The 17,511-nt window shown below is 37.1% G+C and overlaps 1 protein-coding gene across 7 annotated transcripts in view; it reads left to right on the top strand.

The window, feature by feature from the left end:
* Positions 1–2,737: 2,737 nt before the first annotated feature.
* Cr2 (complement C3d receptor 2) overlaps positions 2,738–17,511 on the top strand; it is a 32,370-nt gene continuing 17,596 nt past the window's right edge. Inside the window, exons 1-9 of one of the 7 annotated variants that reach the window (XM_028760028.1) lie at positions 2,739–2,912; positions 8,242–8,427; positions 9,656–9,755; positions 10,115–10,200; positions 10,730–11,128; positions 13,018–13,194; positions 13,272–13,374; positions 14,003–14,088; positions 15,577–15,966. In XM_028760028.1, coding sequence (XP_028615861.1) covers positions 2,846–2,912; positions 8,242–8,427; positions 9,656–9,755; positions 10,115–10,200; positions 10,730–11,128; positions 13,018–13,194; positions 13,272–13,374; positions 14,003–14,088; positions 15,577–15,966 — 1,594 coding nt within the window. In that variant the 5' untranslated portion in view covers positions 2,739–2,845. Of the gene's footprint in view, positions 2,913–8,241; positions 8,428–9,655; positions 9,756–10,114; positions 10,201–10,729; positions 11,129–13,017; positions 13,195–13,271; positions 13,375–14,002; positions 14,089–15,576; positions 15,967–17,511 lie in introns of those variants that run through there. The other 6 variants (XM_028760029.1, XM_028760031.1, XM_028760030.1 and 3 more) reach the window with 6 other exon arrangements.

Here is a 17,511-nt window from a genome sequence, read left to right as displayed (position 1 = left end):
GAGGAAGAGAGGAGGAGGAGGAGGAGGAGGAGGAGGAGGAGGAGGAGAAGGAGAAGGAGAAGGAGAAGGAGAAGGAGAAGGAGAAGGAGAAGGAGAAGAGGAGGAGAAAGGGAAGGAGGAAGAGAGGAGGAGGAGGAGGGGAGGAGGGGCAGTAGAAAGGAGGAGGAGGTAGAACCAGCTTTTCTTAGGGAAAGAAAAAATTCCACTGATGGGTCTAGAAGTCTGAGTCTAGGCCATTTTGCTTTACCTGAACACAAGGAAATACTCAAAAATTTATAGGAACTGGACAAAAAAGTAAACAGGAACTACTTTGAAATCTTCTACAGAGCATATCAGGAACAATTTGGGAATTAAAATAAATAACTTTAGTAACAGATCACAACTCACTGAATAAATAAGTTCACATTGACACAGACACTGATTTCATACAGAAAAATGCATGAATAAACAAACAGAAAAGAAAGCTTTTCTTTGTAGTGGAATACTACCAATCAGTGAACATAAAAGTAATGGTTGAATGGCATTCGGGAGTCATAAATGTACTAGTCGAGTAAGACAGAAACATTAATGACCTAAAACGAACAGGTGAAAATTTGATTTTTAAGTGAGGTTTTTATAACGTTGTGAAACATCCCTCTCCAAAGTACTTGCTAATAATATGACAATATGCTTTAATAATATGATAATAATAACTTTTGTTAATATGTTAATAAATAACATTTATTAAAAGTAATAATAGTTACTAGTAAAATAAATAATAGTAATTTATACTACAGAAACTTGACAGAAACCTGCTTATGTGATAAAAATGACTACTACCAATAAAAGGACCATCAGGCAACATGTACCTCCAGATAAGCACACAGCATCTATCCCATGATATCTCTACCCCAAAATACAAAGTTTCAATCTAATTGTGAAGAAACATATAAAACCAAACTGAATGACGCTGGTAGCTCCATGATGGTGCTCCTTCATCTCTGACACTCAGTACTCCCGTCCACGCATAGTGTCTCTCTGGCACTGAGAAGAGCTGATATTTGTTATCAGTAGATTACTTTCCAAATACTATGGGTGCTGGGGATCGTGGAAGACATTCTGGCTTATGTCTTTTTTGATCTAAAAAAGGCTGTCATGAGGGGGGAAATTTTCAGTCCCTGCTACCCGGCAACCCAATGACCACATGCACATGGTGAAGAAATGAGGAATCCAGCCAATAGCGACTGAGTGTGCATCTTCTGTGTGACTTCTCCTCTCCCAGTCAACTGGATGACTGTAGTTCAAGCTATCACTTGGACCATGATATCAGGGGAGATGAAAAATTGCCAGTCTAGCTAAATTGCCTCAAAATTGTGATAATACAAACTGGAAGGTACCAGTTAGCCTCACTAAAGCCACTACTAATCTTAGGGTAATCTGTTACTGTACTATATAGTAGACATGATTTAAGTGCCATTTTGTTACTGTACTATATAGTAGACAAATTATTTAAGTGCCATTTTAGCAAATACCATTACTATGTGTGGTTCAAAAATATCAAAAACTAACAATGAAAGAAACAACAAAATTCCAGATCCAGAAGTTGAGAGGGCTCTGTCAATAAAGTTACTTGTCAAGCAAGCACAAGGGCTTGAATTCAGATTTCTAGAATCCAGGTAAAAAGTTGCACCCAATTTACCTGTAATCCTAGTGCAAGAGAGACTGAGACGGACAGATGGAGCTCACTGACACGCCAGCTCAGATAACCTGCAAGTTTAAGGGTCAGAGAGAGGCCTTGCCTAAAATAAGAAGGTGGAAAGCTGCTGAGAAAGACATGGGCATTAGTCTCTAGTCTGCACACACATCTTCAGGCTCACATACAAACCACGTATAACACACACACACACACACACACACACACACACCTCCTACTCCCAAAGATCTTTCTTAAATTAACGAGAGAAACCTGAAAATCAAATATATGACCCTGAAGTGTGGATGGTTTTGCTATTCTTATCATCCCATAACAAAGATTATTGAGATATTCATCAAAACTTGAAGACAGTAGAAAATTATGAAAAAGTACTGTACCAATATTAGTATCTTTCAACTGATCATTTTACTATAGTTATAGAGCACTGTCCTTATTTTTAAGAAATACACGTTAAAATACTTAAAGGAGAGATAAGTGCCTGTATTTTACTAAAAAATATCAGAAATAACAATTACATTACACAATTGCATAGTCAAAATATATACTTTTATATATCTTTATAACTACAGACAGATAACATTGCTAACACATTAACATTTAGAAAACCCCTTCACGGATATGCAGAAATTTAAAATTTCACCATTTACACTAGAGTAAAAAGATTGCAAATGCCAGGCAGTGTTATTCCCGCATTTTCACTTCAAGTAAACTAAGTTGATTTCTCAAACTGAGAGTTGATTACATTAATGGGGTTTGAAAATGAATTAACTGGAACAAAATAGAATGCTGTAAATTAGCATAGCATATGAACGTTGTAGATCAGTAGGAATGAGTATCGTTTTGTGAAATCCTTGTTTCAGACGTAAGGGGGACGAAGAAGTTAATGTACTTTGTTGCTCAATCAATAAAAAATAGGAAAGCCAGGCGCTGAGCATAACCCAGCCTGAACCAAAAGCAGACTTCCCGGGGACCGCCCCTCCCTGCCTCTTCCGCCCCTAGTCACCTGCAGATGTGCTCCACAAATCTTCAGTACCCGCGCAGCGCCGAGCCGATGCTATTTAAGGGTCCGCTCCCCGCAGTTTACAGCCAGCCACAGGCAGCCAGCCGCATCCTCTTCCTTTCCTTGATACAGGCTCAAAGCTCCACAGAACGATGCACGGCATGGGAGTCTTGGGTTCGCTCTGGGTTTTCTTCACTCTCATCACTCCAGGAGTTCTTGGTGAGCTGGGCGCGGGAGCTCAAATATGGTAATTACACCAGGGCTAGGAAAACTTCTGTGCCTACACAAAGGCTAGAGGCCAAACCAGGGATGTGGGGACCATGCCTGCTCCTGGCAGCTTTGGAGACACCTCTGTCTATTGATGCAGAACGTCTCCACCTTTTCTGGGAGATGGACTACCACCACAGAAGGCTGAGACACTTATGGTCGCTTTGGAATGTGACTGCTGCATTGGTTGGGGGGTTCGCTCTCTCCTTCCTGGATCCCAGCCTCCTGGGAATTCAGCAAGTGCTCACACAGTACCACCGAAGGTCCCAGGCTGTGCTCAAGGATTACAGACCTGCGTATGCCTCCAGGCATGCAGCCCCTGCTTCGTTTTTTAAAAAGAATAACACCCGATTCTTCAATATGGGTCTCAGATTTTTTTTTATCTTTAATAGTATATTTAAAAACAATCTCCAGTTAATTTTTAAAGTTGAACATGAATTAAAACTATGACTTCTCTAGTGGTGTGTGCTTCTGTAGGTTCTCCTCAGTGTTCTCTATAAACGTGTGTGTGTGTAGGGGGGTGTTGTGTGTGTGGTTGTTGTTTCACAGATTGACTTGCTTTTAAAGTAGTACCATTTGTTCTGATAGTGAAGGGTGATGGGATAAGGTCTAAGACATTCACTGCAAAAACCTCAATAGCTGAGTGAGTGTTGGCAAGTCGAAGTGTAACTTGTTACCATAGTGAATAAATACACAGGTTACCTACAGCAAACCTCAATGGCAAGTTGAGTATTGGCAAGTTGGTTAGAGCCCCGACCCTCAGGTTCACATATATAAAATGAAGTCAGGAATGAGCTTCTGATCAGGGCTCCAAGTTTGATATTCAGCAATATATATATATATATATATATATATATATAACCACAAAACCTATCCCCAGAACAGTTAACAGTTTCCTAAGCCTGCCTGTCAGCTCATAATTTCCAGTAACAGATTTCGTAGCTACAGCCAAGGCAGGTGTCTCTTATCAGGCCAATAAGGCGTGTCATACAAAGTCTGTAAATCCTTCCTGTCATGGCATGTATTCAAGGTCTGCTTGTCAAGCACAGGCTTGGGGGGGGGGAGTGTCGCACTGTGCTACCAACCCATGGAGGTGAAAGAAATCAGGAGCTGCCAGAAAAATTAAGTCAATTGGCACTTGACACTAAGTGTAGCCGTTAGCAGCTAAGGACACACCTGGTTGTTACAGGGTCTGATTAATATGCATTAGTTCTGCCACAGTTTCTATTGGGAAATAAATTCTAGGGATGGTTGGACCTTATTTCATGTTCACTGATGAGTGTTTTATGCTTTGGTTAACATACATGATATAACATCCATCAGATAGCCGGGAGACCCAGTATTAAGTGCATTTTTAATTCTCAGTAATGATCTCCCTACTTCCTGCTTTCTGACCAACTTTTCAGAGTTATTTTTATCCTACACATAGATAGATTCTCCATCTACTTATAAATGATTTCTAAGTCATCCATGTAAAACCTCTTACATCTAAATAGTTAACTGTTCCCTGTCCTCCAGAATAATTTTCAGCATTAGTCACTACTCCAATCTTCACTCCAGATGCTAGAAAGATGTAAAGAGAGAAAAGAGACTCTCATGAAAATTCCTGTCATGTAATAGCTGATAGACCAGTCTTTCTTTTTCTTTGAAAAATCATTTAATGTGTTTACTTGTTATCGTGTGTGTGTGTGTGTGTGTGTGTGTGTGTGTGTTCAATGGCATGTGCTTGCAGGTCAGAAGACAACTCATAGGGGTTAGTTCTCTCCTTCCACTACGTAGGGTCCAGGGATTAAACTCAATTGGTCATCAGGCTGGACAGCTGTGCCTTTAGCTGTGACACATTTCACCTGCTCCCTTTCATTTTCTGATTGGAGGAGAAACCAATCTCTGGAAATTCTGTACTGTGGCCTGGGAGGTGGGCAGTTTCAATACAGTGTGAGATCTCCTTACTAGAGATGAGACGTCCGTTAACCTTCCTGAGGAAAGTGCTATTCTTGCTTCATTCTGGCATGGAAAGTCACATTATAAAGTTCCCTCCTCTTCTGTGGTTTCCAGATCTTGTAGCTCTCTTGATCTGTATCGTTGAGTCTTATGAATTTAAATGTTTTCCCATATTGTGGAAGGTAATTTAATTTTGTCCTTATTTACATTTGATAATCACAGATTATTATCTGATTAGAGTAACTGGTAGAAGCCTCATCATGTTGTGAAATCTATCTTCACTGCTTTTAAACTGTCATTTTCCTTAGAGTCTTTTTTGCTGTTTTTCAAGGAGTATGTAGTTGGGGACATTGGTGGGAATTAATGGAAGAAACTAAAGAATTACAAAAGAGGAACCTACAGTAATATCTGGCTCCTAACAGTGGTGACACTTTTTCAATTCCCCAGTAGAGGGATGAAGTTAGAGAAAGGCTGATCTGGGGGCTGGTGAGATGGCTCAGTGGTTAAGAGCATTGACTGCTCTTCTAGAGGTCATGAGTTCAAATTCCAGCAACCACATGGTGGCTCACAACCACCTACAATGAGATCTGATGCCCTCATATGGGTGTCTGAAGACAGCTACAGTGTACTTACATATAATAAATAAATAAATCTTAAAAAAAAAAAAAAGGCTGATCTGGTTGTGGCCTTGGGAACTTGGTGAATGTCTTTGAGTCAGTAGGCAATTACTGTTTAGCTTTCTCCTGTACCTGCCTCACACTATTATGGAAAAAAATAAAATCTGTAAATTTTCAGGTACATTTCTGCTCTTGTAGGGTTTCACAAATTAGTATTTCTTTGTCTAGATTCCTCTGATCTGAATAAGGGGGAACTTCTGGATCTCTGCAAATAAATTTAAGGAGGTAAAATGTGAGTCTTCACTCCTATATAGAATATTATATTTCTAGAGGCATCCTCAAGTGTATGGATGTTGCAGTGGCCTTTATTTCATTGCTAATGGCAAGTTCTTTTCTCGGATACATCAGGAAGCTTTTACTAGCTATTTGGGGGTTTCATTACTCTAGTTTGTGAAAATAAGAAAACAAATATAATGAGAAGTAAAGAACTAGAGGGGTTGAGACAGAAGGACTCCAAGTTCAAGGTCAACCTAGGTTATATTGTGAGACTTTATCTTATAAATCTATAATTAATAAATAAGAAAGTTCAACGAAGAATGAATATATTTTTCTCTATATGCTAAAGTATAGTGATTAGGATTGTTATATAAATCAACTAAAGCAATTTTGATTTTACAAGATCTTTGTGGTACTTTAGTGTCTTATGATAAATGTTTTTATTTATAAGGTTTTTATTTGTAGGGCTGGAAAGATGGCTCAATAGTTAGAGCACTGTTGCTCTTGTGAAGGACCAGGGTTTGGTTCTCAGCACGCACTTTGTGCCTCATAAGCACCTGTGGCTCCAGTTCCAGGGGTTCTATCACCCTACTCAGGACTTTGCTGGCACTGAATACATAAAGTGGGCACATGCATACATGTAGGCAAAGCGTTCTTAGACGTGAAATAAAGAATAAAATCTTCAAAAAAATAAAACCTTTTAAAGATACTTTTTACTTGTATACTTCTTGTTTTTACTTTAAAGCCAGAGAGGGTATTTTTTGTTTCTATTGTGTCCATTATCGTTTGAATGTAAAATGTCTCCCACATACTCGTGTGTTTGAATATTTAGTCTACGACTGATTTGTAGAACCTGGAGGTTACATTGCTTTCCCACTTCCAGCCAAGCCCTTTTGTTTTCCGGTTAATGTCATGTAACCAGCAGTTGATGCGGATCCCTTCCCCCACAGACCAAGCTGGTCCAGTCATAAACCTTCCCTACTGTGATGGGTGGTGTACCCTGGAGCATGAGGCAACTAATCTCTCCTCCCTTAAGTTATTTCTGTCAAGTATATATGTGACAATGATCATAAAAATAACTGGCACAAATAATAGATACAACTTTCTTTCCACCCCAATATATAGACTCATCATCATTATTATATATCATAATTATTATACAAGGTTATATAAGTCCATTCTCATGCAACTACACAGTGCACTGCGGGCATATATGACCTACTACCCGCCCCCTCCATAATCTTCTCCCCACCTATTAATCCCCTTTGTTCTCCAGACAGTTTACTGCTAGCTTTCAAATATATATGAGAGAGAGAGAGAGATTGACAATGCACTTGATGTGATCATCACCATTTTCATCCATCTTCTCAACAAACAATATAACTTCATTCTTCTTAATAGCTGAAAAAAATCCATTGTGTACATATACCACATTCTCTTAATCTAGCCTGTTGCTGGCCATGTAGGTTGGTTCCATAACTTAGTCATTGTGAGTAATACTACAATAAGTATTGATGTGCAAATATATCTGTGATATATTGACTTGGAGTCTTCTGGGTAAATATTGACAAATGCTATAGCTGATCATGTGGTAAATCTATAGTTTGTTGAGGATTCTCCAGACTGATGGTGGCCAGACTGGTTTACATTCTCATTAGCAATGTAAATTGTTCCCTTTCGTCTGTATCCTTACCAGCATTTGTTGTTATTTGTTTTCTTAACAAAACTGAGTGTGAGATGGAATCTTCACATAGTTTTAATTTTCATTTCCCTGATGATTGGTGAGGCTGAATTTTTTTTAATATTTATTGAACATTTGTATTCCATTTGAGAACAGAATGTTCATTCTACTAGCTCATTTACTGATGAAGGGCTTTGGGTGTTCATTTCTTTATAAAGTCTAGCTATTAATCAGATATATAGTTAGCAAAGATTTTTCTCCCATTCTGTAGATTATCTTTCACATTCTTTTCTTTTGCTGTGCTCTGTAATTTCATGAAGTCTCATTCATCAATTGTTGTGCTATTTGCTGAGCACCTGGAGAAAGCAACTGTTTAGAAAGTGCTTTCCTATGCTGCTGTCTCACGGGGTTCTTCCTTCATTTTCCTCTATTACTTTCAGAGTTTTGTGTCTTCTATTAAGTTCTATATACTTATTCCTGAAGTTCTACATGTGCTTTTTATTTTTTCTGACCACACTGCGGAAAAACAAAAACCAAGCCATCCACCTACAGTTTTTAGTTACAGAATTATAAAAGGATGAAATTTTATGAAAAAAAACGTTTCTCCATGTGTTCATCCAGACTACAATGATTTTTCTTCAGATAATATCTCTCCAGACAATATTACTTTTAATGATCAAATTTGTTGGATTGATTGGTGACAGGAGAGAAACAGGGAAGCATTAGCTGTTCTCAGCGTTGATATTTCTGTGGTCCTTGTTTCTAGGTCAGTGTAAGTCGCTGCCAAAGTATCCTTTTGCTATGCCTTCTATTGTGAGTGATAAGTCTGAGTTTGCTGTTGGAACACATTGGGAATACAAATGCCTCCCTGGGTATATTAGGAAGTCATTTAAAATCACCTGCTTAGGTGATGAAACCTCCGAGTGGTCAGACGCTCAGCAGTTCTGTAAACGTGAGTACCTCTCCAAGCTGTATTTGGCTTTATCACTTTTTCTGGGTAGGATAGTTTGTCATTTTCCAGACAAAAGAGCAGTCAATTAGTATGTCATGGCATACATGCTTCTCTGTTTTCTTTAACTTATAACTTTTCCGAGTACTAGTGTGTAAGTCACTACCATGGTTTAACCTATTGTCCTTACGACATCATTCTCTGGTTTCTATATTGTGTTAGAGTGAGATTAGACGTTAGTACACAAAAGAACATTAATTTTATCTCATTCTTACCACATTCAATTCAAGAAATAGTTTTTATTATCTAGAATGTGTGAAGAAGTAGAAAGTGCAACTTGTAAAGAACAACAAAAATCACACAAATATAGTGCAGAGCTAAGATTGGAACACAAGGGACTGCACAGGCTAGCCAAGTACTCTATCACTGAAATATAGACCCAGACTCTATGATGTTGTTTAGTAATAGAAGTAAACTGATATTCAACCATAGAAAAATAAATGCTATTGGAAAGAATTAGAGAAACTGAGGTCTTCTTGGCAGAGGGCAAAACTATGGAGAAAATATCTTTGGAAAAATGGGGAAATGTCAATATGGTTTGAGCAAATATAACTCTAAGATTGTATACTTACCCATGAATAATGGTAAGTCATCATAAATTTGTAACTGGGAAATATGACATGACCATATTTATGCTCTGAAAAGGAAATGCGTGCCATGCTATGGAGGAGGTACTAGACCAAGACAGGCGAGCATTAGAAAGGTAAAGTTTACCTTTCAACAATCCAGTAAAACTATAGAAATGCCAAAATAATGAGTTTGGAGAGAGATTCTGGAATTCAGGCACTAAAATTTTGTCACTAACTGAATTAAATGAAGAATTAGAGGACGATTTATAGGAAAGAAATGAGGACTGTAGGTTTTTAATGCAAGAGACTTAGTAGACAATGCCTTTAGCTAATAGAATTTAATAAAGAGAAAATGGAGACTTTTAAGTTAGAAATGACCACAAATAAAGTTTTTCTCCACTTACAGAAATATAAAAAATAGGTTTTGAACAGTGTTCAAAAGTTAACTGCTTCTTGAGAAACTATACACTTTACGAATCATAAAAAATGCTTTGAGAAAAAACACATGCAGCTCCATCAGAAAATCTAGTGAGGGAATTTAATAGAAAACACATAAAGTCTTCTTAATCCCAGCCCCAAAACCTGTTTTGTTTCCCTTGTAGGTAAATCATGTAGGACTCCTCAAGGACCCCTCCATGGTTCTGTGCATATAACCACGGGTTTCGAGTTTGGGTCAACAATTACATATTCTTGTAATGAAGGGTGAGTAGGTAGGATGCTTTTGCAAGATTCGCGGGTACTGAAATAATAAACAAAAACCTTTTCACATGAGTGAATACAAAAGCATAGTCTCTTTGACCTGCTTCAGAAATGACACTTCAGTAAAGACGACCCTTAGAGAGAAAGAAGATAAAGCTACCCTTCTATCAATCTTTAAGCCTCCAGTGCTATTAACTAGGAAGTCAGATCTTATCTGGCTATACTGTTGAGTTTATTATGTAAGTCCTTCTCTATCACTATTTCACTGTACCTTACATAATATCCTACCTTTTCACAGTCTTTAAGGCTTTTCCAAAGTGTCAGTATAACTGGGATATGATGAGTCACCTCTTTGCTTCTAGATACCGACTCATTGGTGACTCATCTGCCTCATGTATTATATCAGACAATACTGTAATATGGGATAATGATGTGCCTATTTGTGAATGTGAGTAAAAATGATCTTTTTATATAGCATCCTACTAATTTCTCTTATCCCCTTCTAAAGGGAAACTGGGCATCTGCACATAAAAATGAGTGCTTGGGAAGTTTTACTAGGTTTGCGTTGTTGTGGACCCAGTTTTAACTGATCTTCTTCCATGACTTTTAATTCTATCACACTTTTCAATGAATATTATTTTATGATGTTATTTAATAGTGAGTAGATTCTTAAGTTTAAAATATTCATTATATTACACACCGACAAAAGTAACCTTTCAAAAGTAGTTCACCCCAAGAAGCCTATAGTGCCAGAGTCTCTGTATTTTGAGCTCATAGCCTTTTGATTTTTTAAAAAGCTAGTTCCATTTATCTTCCTTTCTGGCTTATTCTTCAATTAGAGTACAGAATTTCAATATTATATATAAGTTGTAGGTAAAGATTAAGCTCTGTTTATGGGAATGAAGACTACATTTTCAAAAAAAAAAATGTAACATTCCAATGCCTTCTCTCCTTTCTTAACTACTTCCCTCCAAAAGCTATTCCTTGTGAGTCACCTCCAGCCATCTCCAATGGAGACTTCTACAGCAGCAGTAGCGACAGCTTTTTCTATGGGATGGTAGTAACTTACTATTGCCATATGGGAAAGAATAGGGAAAAACTGTTTGACCTGGTGGGTGAGAAGTCGATATATTGTACCAGCAAAGACAATCAAGTTGGCATCTGGAACAGTCCACCTCCTCAGTGTATTGCTATAGTCAAGTGCCCATTCCCAAAAATTGAAAACGGATACGTGGAGTCTGGATTTAAACGCTCCTTCTCCTTAAATGATACAGTAATCTTTAAGTGCAAGTCTGGCTTTACCATGAAAGGCAGCAGTATAGTGTGGTGCCAGCCAAACAGCAAATGGAGCCCTCCACTGCCAACATGCTTCAGGGGTAAGTTGGCCTGAAATTTTGGTTATCTATAAATAAAAATAGAGGTTCTACAGAATAGATACATGGTACTTATAGAAAGAATAGAAGGAATATGTGACTGGGTTTCTAGAATCAAAAATTCAAAAGTAAACTTTAGAAGTAATATCTATCATGGGAGGTCTCTAACTTTTAAAGGAATGGGGATTTTAGTTCATACTGGAACAGTATTGTAATTGTAAGAAAAAGGTATAACACACTTTTTTAAAAAAGCATTGGAATGTTTTAATGTAAAATTATGAAACATAAAACTCTTTGAAGAAAATAGATATGATACTTAGGAACATTGGAATAGTCAACATGCTTTGGATAAGACCATTAAAAGCATAGAAAACAATGACAAAATAGATGAATTGTATTACATAGAATAAAAAGTTTCTCTACAACAAATGAAACAATGGAACAAAGAGAATAATACAGAGCGAAATAAAATATTTCCAAACTATACATCTGACAAGGAATTACTATTCAGTATAAGGAACTGAAAGAACTTAATAGCGCAAAAGAAATCCAACATCAAAGTGAACATTAAAATTTTCTCAAAAATAAAATAAAATGAAATATATATAATGGCAAAGTGTTTAAGATTACTAATCGTCAAGAAACTACAAATCAAACCACAATGATGTATGAATTTTTTTTCGGTTAAAATGACTCATCAATAAAAATAGAACTAGAGAGATGGTTCAGTGCATAATATGCCTGTCTTAAAGCATGATGGCTTGAATTTAATCATGGAACCTATGTAAAAAGCCAAGTAGGGTGAGGAGGCAGAGACAGACAGGTTCCTGAGGCTTGCTGATCAGCCAGTCTAGCGTAGTTGGTGAGCCACAGTTCCCACTAAGAACCTTTGTCTCATAAAACAAGATCACCTCCTCTATATGCATATGTATTGACATACACCCCCACATACACACATGTAAGCATGAGGACCTGACCCGCTTCTACACATATAAAGACCCCTCCATTATACAATATATCAAATGCTGGTAAGAATGCAGATAAGTCAGATTAGATAAGAAGTAAATTCTGGTATCCCTACAAGCAGTAGAATTATTGCTGTCTGTATGTATATTTTGTTATACGGTATTTTAAATCTAGGATAAAGGACTTTGAAAGTTTGAAAAAGAATAATAAGTTTTAGAAGACAGATATATTTATTCTTATTTTTATATTACACGATATCACATGGTATCTCATAAATATGTATGATTACATTCTTTAAAGAATAAAATTAATTTTAAAACACAGTACAAAAGTTGATCATTAGAGTTTTTAATGATTTCATTATATTTCAATGAGAGTCAAATAAACTCTCCACTGTATTAACCATTTTGATAAAAGGAATTAGCTAAGATAAAATTTGATTCAAAATTTTGTAGATATCATCTTGATACTGAAAGTGTAATTTTGTGGAAGAAAGTCAGTAGTTATCTTGAGCCTGTGGCCCTCACTCTTTCCTTCTATTCTTACTGTGAATTGTCTGCTTTTCTAAAAGCAACAAAGCTTCATTAATGTTGCTTTTTTGGAGCAAAAACGATATGGCAGATTTGGGTGGGGAAAGTATTTGTTAGATTCCTTATCTACCCAATTGGTGGAAGGATATCCCAGAGTTTTTAGTTGAATAAAGTGGAAAAATGACTTAAGAGTAGTGTTTCCTGGAATAGATCAAAACAGAAAAAGCAGATAGACACATGGCCTTCCAAGTCTGACACATTAGAGAAGAATACATTAATCCTATCCTATGGCCTCCCTCTCTGCCTTGGTGTGGGAGAGTAAATAGCCATAAGTTGTAAAGAATACAGTTCTTATGGAAGAAATAAAAGGACTTTTTGGTCCTGTTCTTTCCTCAGGATGTCTACCACCTCAAAATATCCTCCATGGTGATTATAACGAAAAGGATAAGGAAATCTTTTCTGTTGGCCAGAGTGTGTCCTATAGTTGTAAACCTGGCTATACTCTCATTGGAACTAACCATGTGGAGTGTACATCCTCGGGAACCTGGAGCCATGCAGTTCCGACATGTGCAGGTGCCTGGAGCTTTAGTTCTGTTAAACTCAACGGTTTCCTGACTCTTCATGTGCAAGCATTCTCTTTTCTTTCCTAGTGAAATCATGTGATGCCCTTCCAAACCAACTTCTCAATGGCCATGTGTTTCTTCCCCCTAATCTCCAGCTTGGGGCGGAGGTTTCCTTTGTTTGTGACCTAGGGTGAGTGTGAAGTAATAGGTCCTTCACTGATGGTTTCCCATAGTGATTGCAAAGCATGAGTTCTGAGGATAGTTAAATTTTTACTGTCTTATTATTTTCTTTACTTTTCTTGACGTCGTCTGACTGAGAACTCTGCCATCAACCAAATTCTTTTTATTTTTTTTCACGTGCATATATTTTGTGCTTGACCAGCAAAAGTAGGAATTGTCATTTCATCGTCTGGAAATGCAAAGTTTTGGTTCACAAATTAAGGCTCCTATTATGGAAAATAAATACAAAATTTGGATTTATCGAGACACATTGGAGTAAACTTGGGAAACAAGGCCTTTGTTAATTTTTCTATAAGAATTGAGACAATTTTCCTGAAGATGATCAAGATTATCTTGACATTCAGGTGCCAAAAAGGAGAGGGAGAATTCAAAAAAAAAGATGCATTTTTAGTATGTTTTTATCCATGATTGACTCACTGTTTAGTGAATCAGATTCACAAGTAACTGTGAGCTTTTTCTTAAGCCAGAAATATTTTAAAACGCCTTCCATCCTACGCATACATGAGAGAAGGGACTCACTCTGTATAATTGAAAAGTGGTTTGCTCTGGTGATGATTTGCTGCTCCTTATTGTTTAAGGTTCCAGTTAAAGGGCAAATCTTCTAGTCAATGTGTCCCAGAAGGAGAGACAGTAACCTGGAATAATAAGTTTCCTGTCTGTGAACGTGAGTAGAAAATAAAAATAATCAAATATGGATCTTGTCTCTTGACTCTCTGTATTTCTGTACAGTTATTAACTATAATAACTCAGGGTTAGGGTTACCCTAACCCAATTATGTACTTTAAACAAATAACTGCCACTGTCTTCTATTTAAAATGCAGAAAAAGTATTACATCTGTTCACTTGTTAACATACTATATTGTGATTCTATAAATAAAATAATAAAGGCTCTGGAAAGCTACCTGTATCAAAACCAAGCATAACTCTTTCTAGTGTTGAAACACTGGTTATACCTTCATATGTCATGTCTTGTACTGAAAAGCTCTACCTACTACCAAGTGGACATTAATAAAATGCAGACGTTGACAACTTTCTTTTCTTTTAAATTTATTTGTTTTTATTTATTTGTTTATTTAGTTTTTATTTATTCACTTTAAATCCTACTTACTTCCTCCCTCCCAGTCACCTTCTCCCACAATCCTTCCCCCTCCCCTTCTTTTCTGAGTGGGTGGAAGTCCCACTGGGTATCTCCCCACCCTGGCACATCAAGGCGCATCCTCTCCCATGGAAGCCAGACAAGGCAGCCCAGCTAGAACATAGCCCACATACAGGCAACAGCCTTTGGGATAGCCCACACTCCAGGATATCTGTTTCTTTATTTCCCAGAAAAGATGAGTATGTGTCATATTAGCTGCCAACAATTAATTTCCTTCATGTCACTAGAATATATAAAGAATATGAGATCTCTACTCAAAATATCATTTCAGTGGTTTTCTCAAAGGAATCTGTCATTAAGGGATCACGTGACTTGTTACGAGGCTGCAGTGTCTTTGGTGACAGTATCTAATGTGACTATGCTACCTGCAAGCTGGCTGTGTGTTTCAAACAGGCACTGAGTATGTAGTGTGTTTCGGGTATTATGCCTGCTAATTCACATGCTTTTGTCTCCCTGCGTTCTCTTTATATGTTATGGAACCTGAACTACATTATAGATAGGGACTCTGAGGCTGAATGAGGATATAACTTGCCTAAGGTCATACAGCTATTGCATGACAGCAAGGATTTAAAACCATGGCTATTGAGCCCAAACGTCAACAGTCCAGGCTGACTTCCTAATGCAATTAGCATGTCATTAACATATTTTAAGATTGCCTTACGTTTATTAAAATCGTTTGGAGTAAAAAAAAAAAAACCTACAAAAATAATCCCTGAAACTACAAGTTAGATAGATTTGAGATCAATTCTATTTCCTTGTGCTGTCTGATTAAGGTGATTGATATTCATTTCTTTGCAAAGGATCAACAGAGGTAAGAATTTAGGCATTTGCAAATAATCAACAAACAAAAAGTAAAAAAAAAAAAAAAAAACCATAGCAAAGCATTTGATTTCTAAATATATTTCTGGAAATGTGACTTGATCTATACTCGAAATTTTGATTTATTTATTTTTTAAATGATCAGTATGCTTACGTGGTTCCTTTTCTACTTTTCAGAGATTTCTTGTGAGCCTCCTCCTGATGTCAAAAACGCTCGGAAACTCTATTATACTCTTCCCATAATTCCTGGAACTGTTGTGAGGTACACGTGCTCATATGGTCACCGCCTCATTGGAGAAAAGGCTCTCTTTTGTATAAGTACAGATCAAGTGACTGCCACGTGGGATAAAGCTGCTCCTATATGTGAACCTGCGAATAAAGCCCTTTCGTGCTCAGAGCCCACGGTACCAGGAGGATCCATCACTAAAGGAAACAGACTACAATACAGACACGGTGATTCTGTGACGTTTTCCTGTGAAGCCAACTTCACCATGAAAGGAAGCAAAACTGTTTGGTGCCAGGCAAATAAAATGTGGGGACCAACAGCACTGCCGGTCTGTAAGAGTAGTAAGTAGGAAATAAAAACTAGTTGGGTTCCTGGGGTCTGCTAGCTTGTGAGAACATTGAGTGTGGAAGCAAAGCTACATCAAGGGCTGGGGTCTGCCAACCAGAGAGAGTGTTGAGAGGAAGTAAAGCGTCATCGAGGACTATGGCCTTCCACTTAGGGGCATGCTCCTGAAGGAAGAATTGTATGGGACTGTGAGTTGCAGAGACGTGAGCTGGGGTAGAATAGCAAGTGAAAAAAGGAAATGATGGCTTTCTGCTTTTTCTTAGTTGTAGGCATTATAACTATTTGAGTAAAAAGAGTTTAAAATAATTAAGGGAATTTTAACTGAACATAACATCCTTGGGGAAGTCTTCCAAGGGTGAGGAGCTAGTGGGAACCCTGGGAATCAGGTGACTGTGGGAAATTTGGAGTCTGGGAGCAAAAATATGCTCAATGGATTTAAGATCCATCAGTTAATATATGTTGACTGCAGTCTGAAGCAATGCCCTGCTCTGTGGCCCCGGCAAACATGTTCACAAGTGATCTACTCTTTATTCAAATCATCTCCTGGGCTGTAGCATTTCAAATCAACTAACTTTAAAAACAAGGACTACTGTGAATGTTTATTCTCATTTCATCTGCTTTATATTGCTAATGAATCTAAATCAAAAGTTTAATTCTGAAAGTATAGAAATTATCAGCATTCGATAAACTTATACTATAAAATTTTAGTAGAGAAAATATTGATAAATAGATCAGAGAACTTAGGAATACTATATTGTTTATAAATATGATTGTCTCTGGCCTGGTAGCACAGAGATGCAATATCAACTTCTCAGTAGGCTGAAGTAAGAGGGTTATTAGTTCAAGGCCTGCCTGAGTTCACTGCAATTTTAAAGCTGCCTGGACAATTTAGCCAGACTTTGTAGCAAAATAAAAAGTAACAAAAGGGATTGTGGATATAACTCAATGACAGAATGCTTGCCTGGTTCAATCCTAAGTACCACAAATTATTTTTATTCCACTTGCATATCAGTAGATTAACTAACCAGTAGACAAATGGACAGTCTTAGAGGAAAGTGTTCTTTAAGATAGTCTGAAAATGGATTATCTATGGAAAACAAATGTTAAAGATGTAGGTGACCATACATATATATATATATATATATATATATATATATATATATATATGGAAAAACATCAAAGATATATTGTGCTAGGGAATAAAATGGAGTTAGAATAGTATGTGTGTTAACATAATGTACATATTTACATATGTATTATAAATAAGATACCAAAAAAAAAACTGTATTAGTAATGTCTGTCAGGATAATCCTCTGAAAGATAGACTTTAAGCTGAACCATTCTAGAAACTGAAATTTTTCTCAAGGCAAAAGTAATCCATATAACGTAATTAAAGCTGAAAATGACACAATAAAGCTAGGTATGGTGGTACACACCTTTAATCTCCACACTTGGGAGGCAGAAAGCAGGTGGATCTTTGTGAGTTAAAAGGTAGCCTGATTTGCATAGAGAGTTACATTCCAAGCAGGGATAACTAGTAA

This window comes from Grammomys surdaster, unplaced genomic scaffold (assembly GCF_004785775.1).
Source record: "Grammomys surdaster isolate TR1022 unplaced genomic scaffold, NIH_TR_1.0 126351, whole genome shotgun sequence".
Classification (NCBI taxonomy): Eukaryota; Metazoa; Chordata; class Mammalia; order Rodentia; family Muridae; genus Grammomys; species Grammomys surdaster.
The sequence above is the reverse complement of the archived record's forward strand: the minus strand, read 5'-3'. Positions and strand labels throughout refer to the sequence as shown.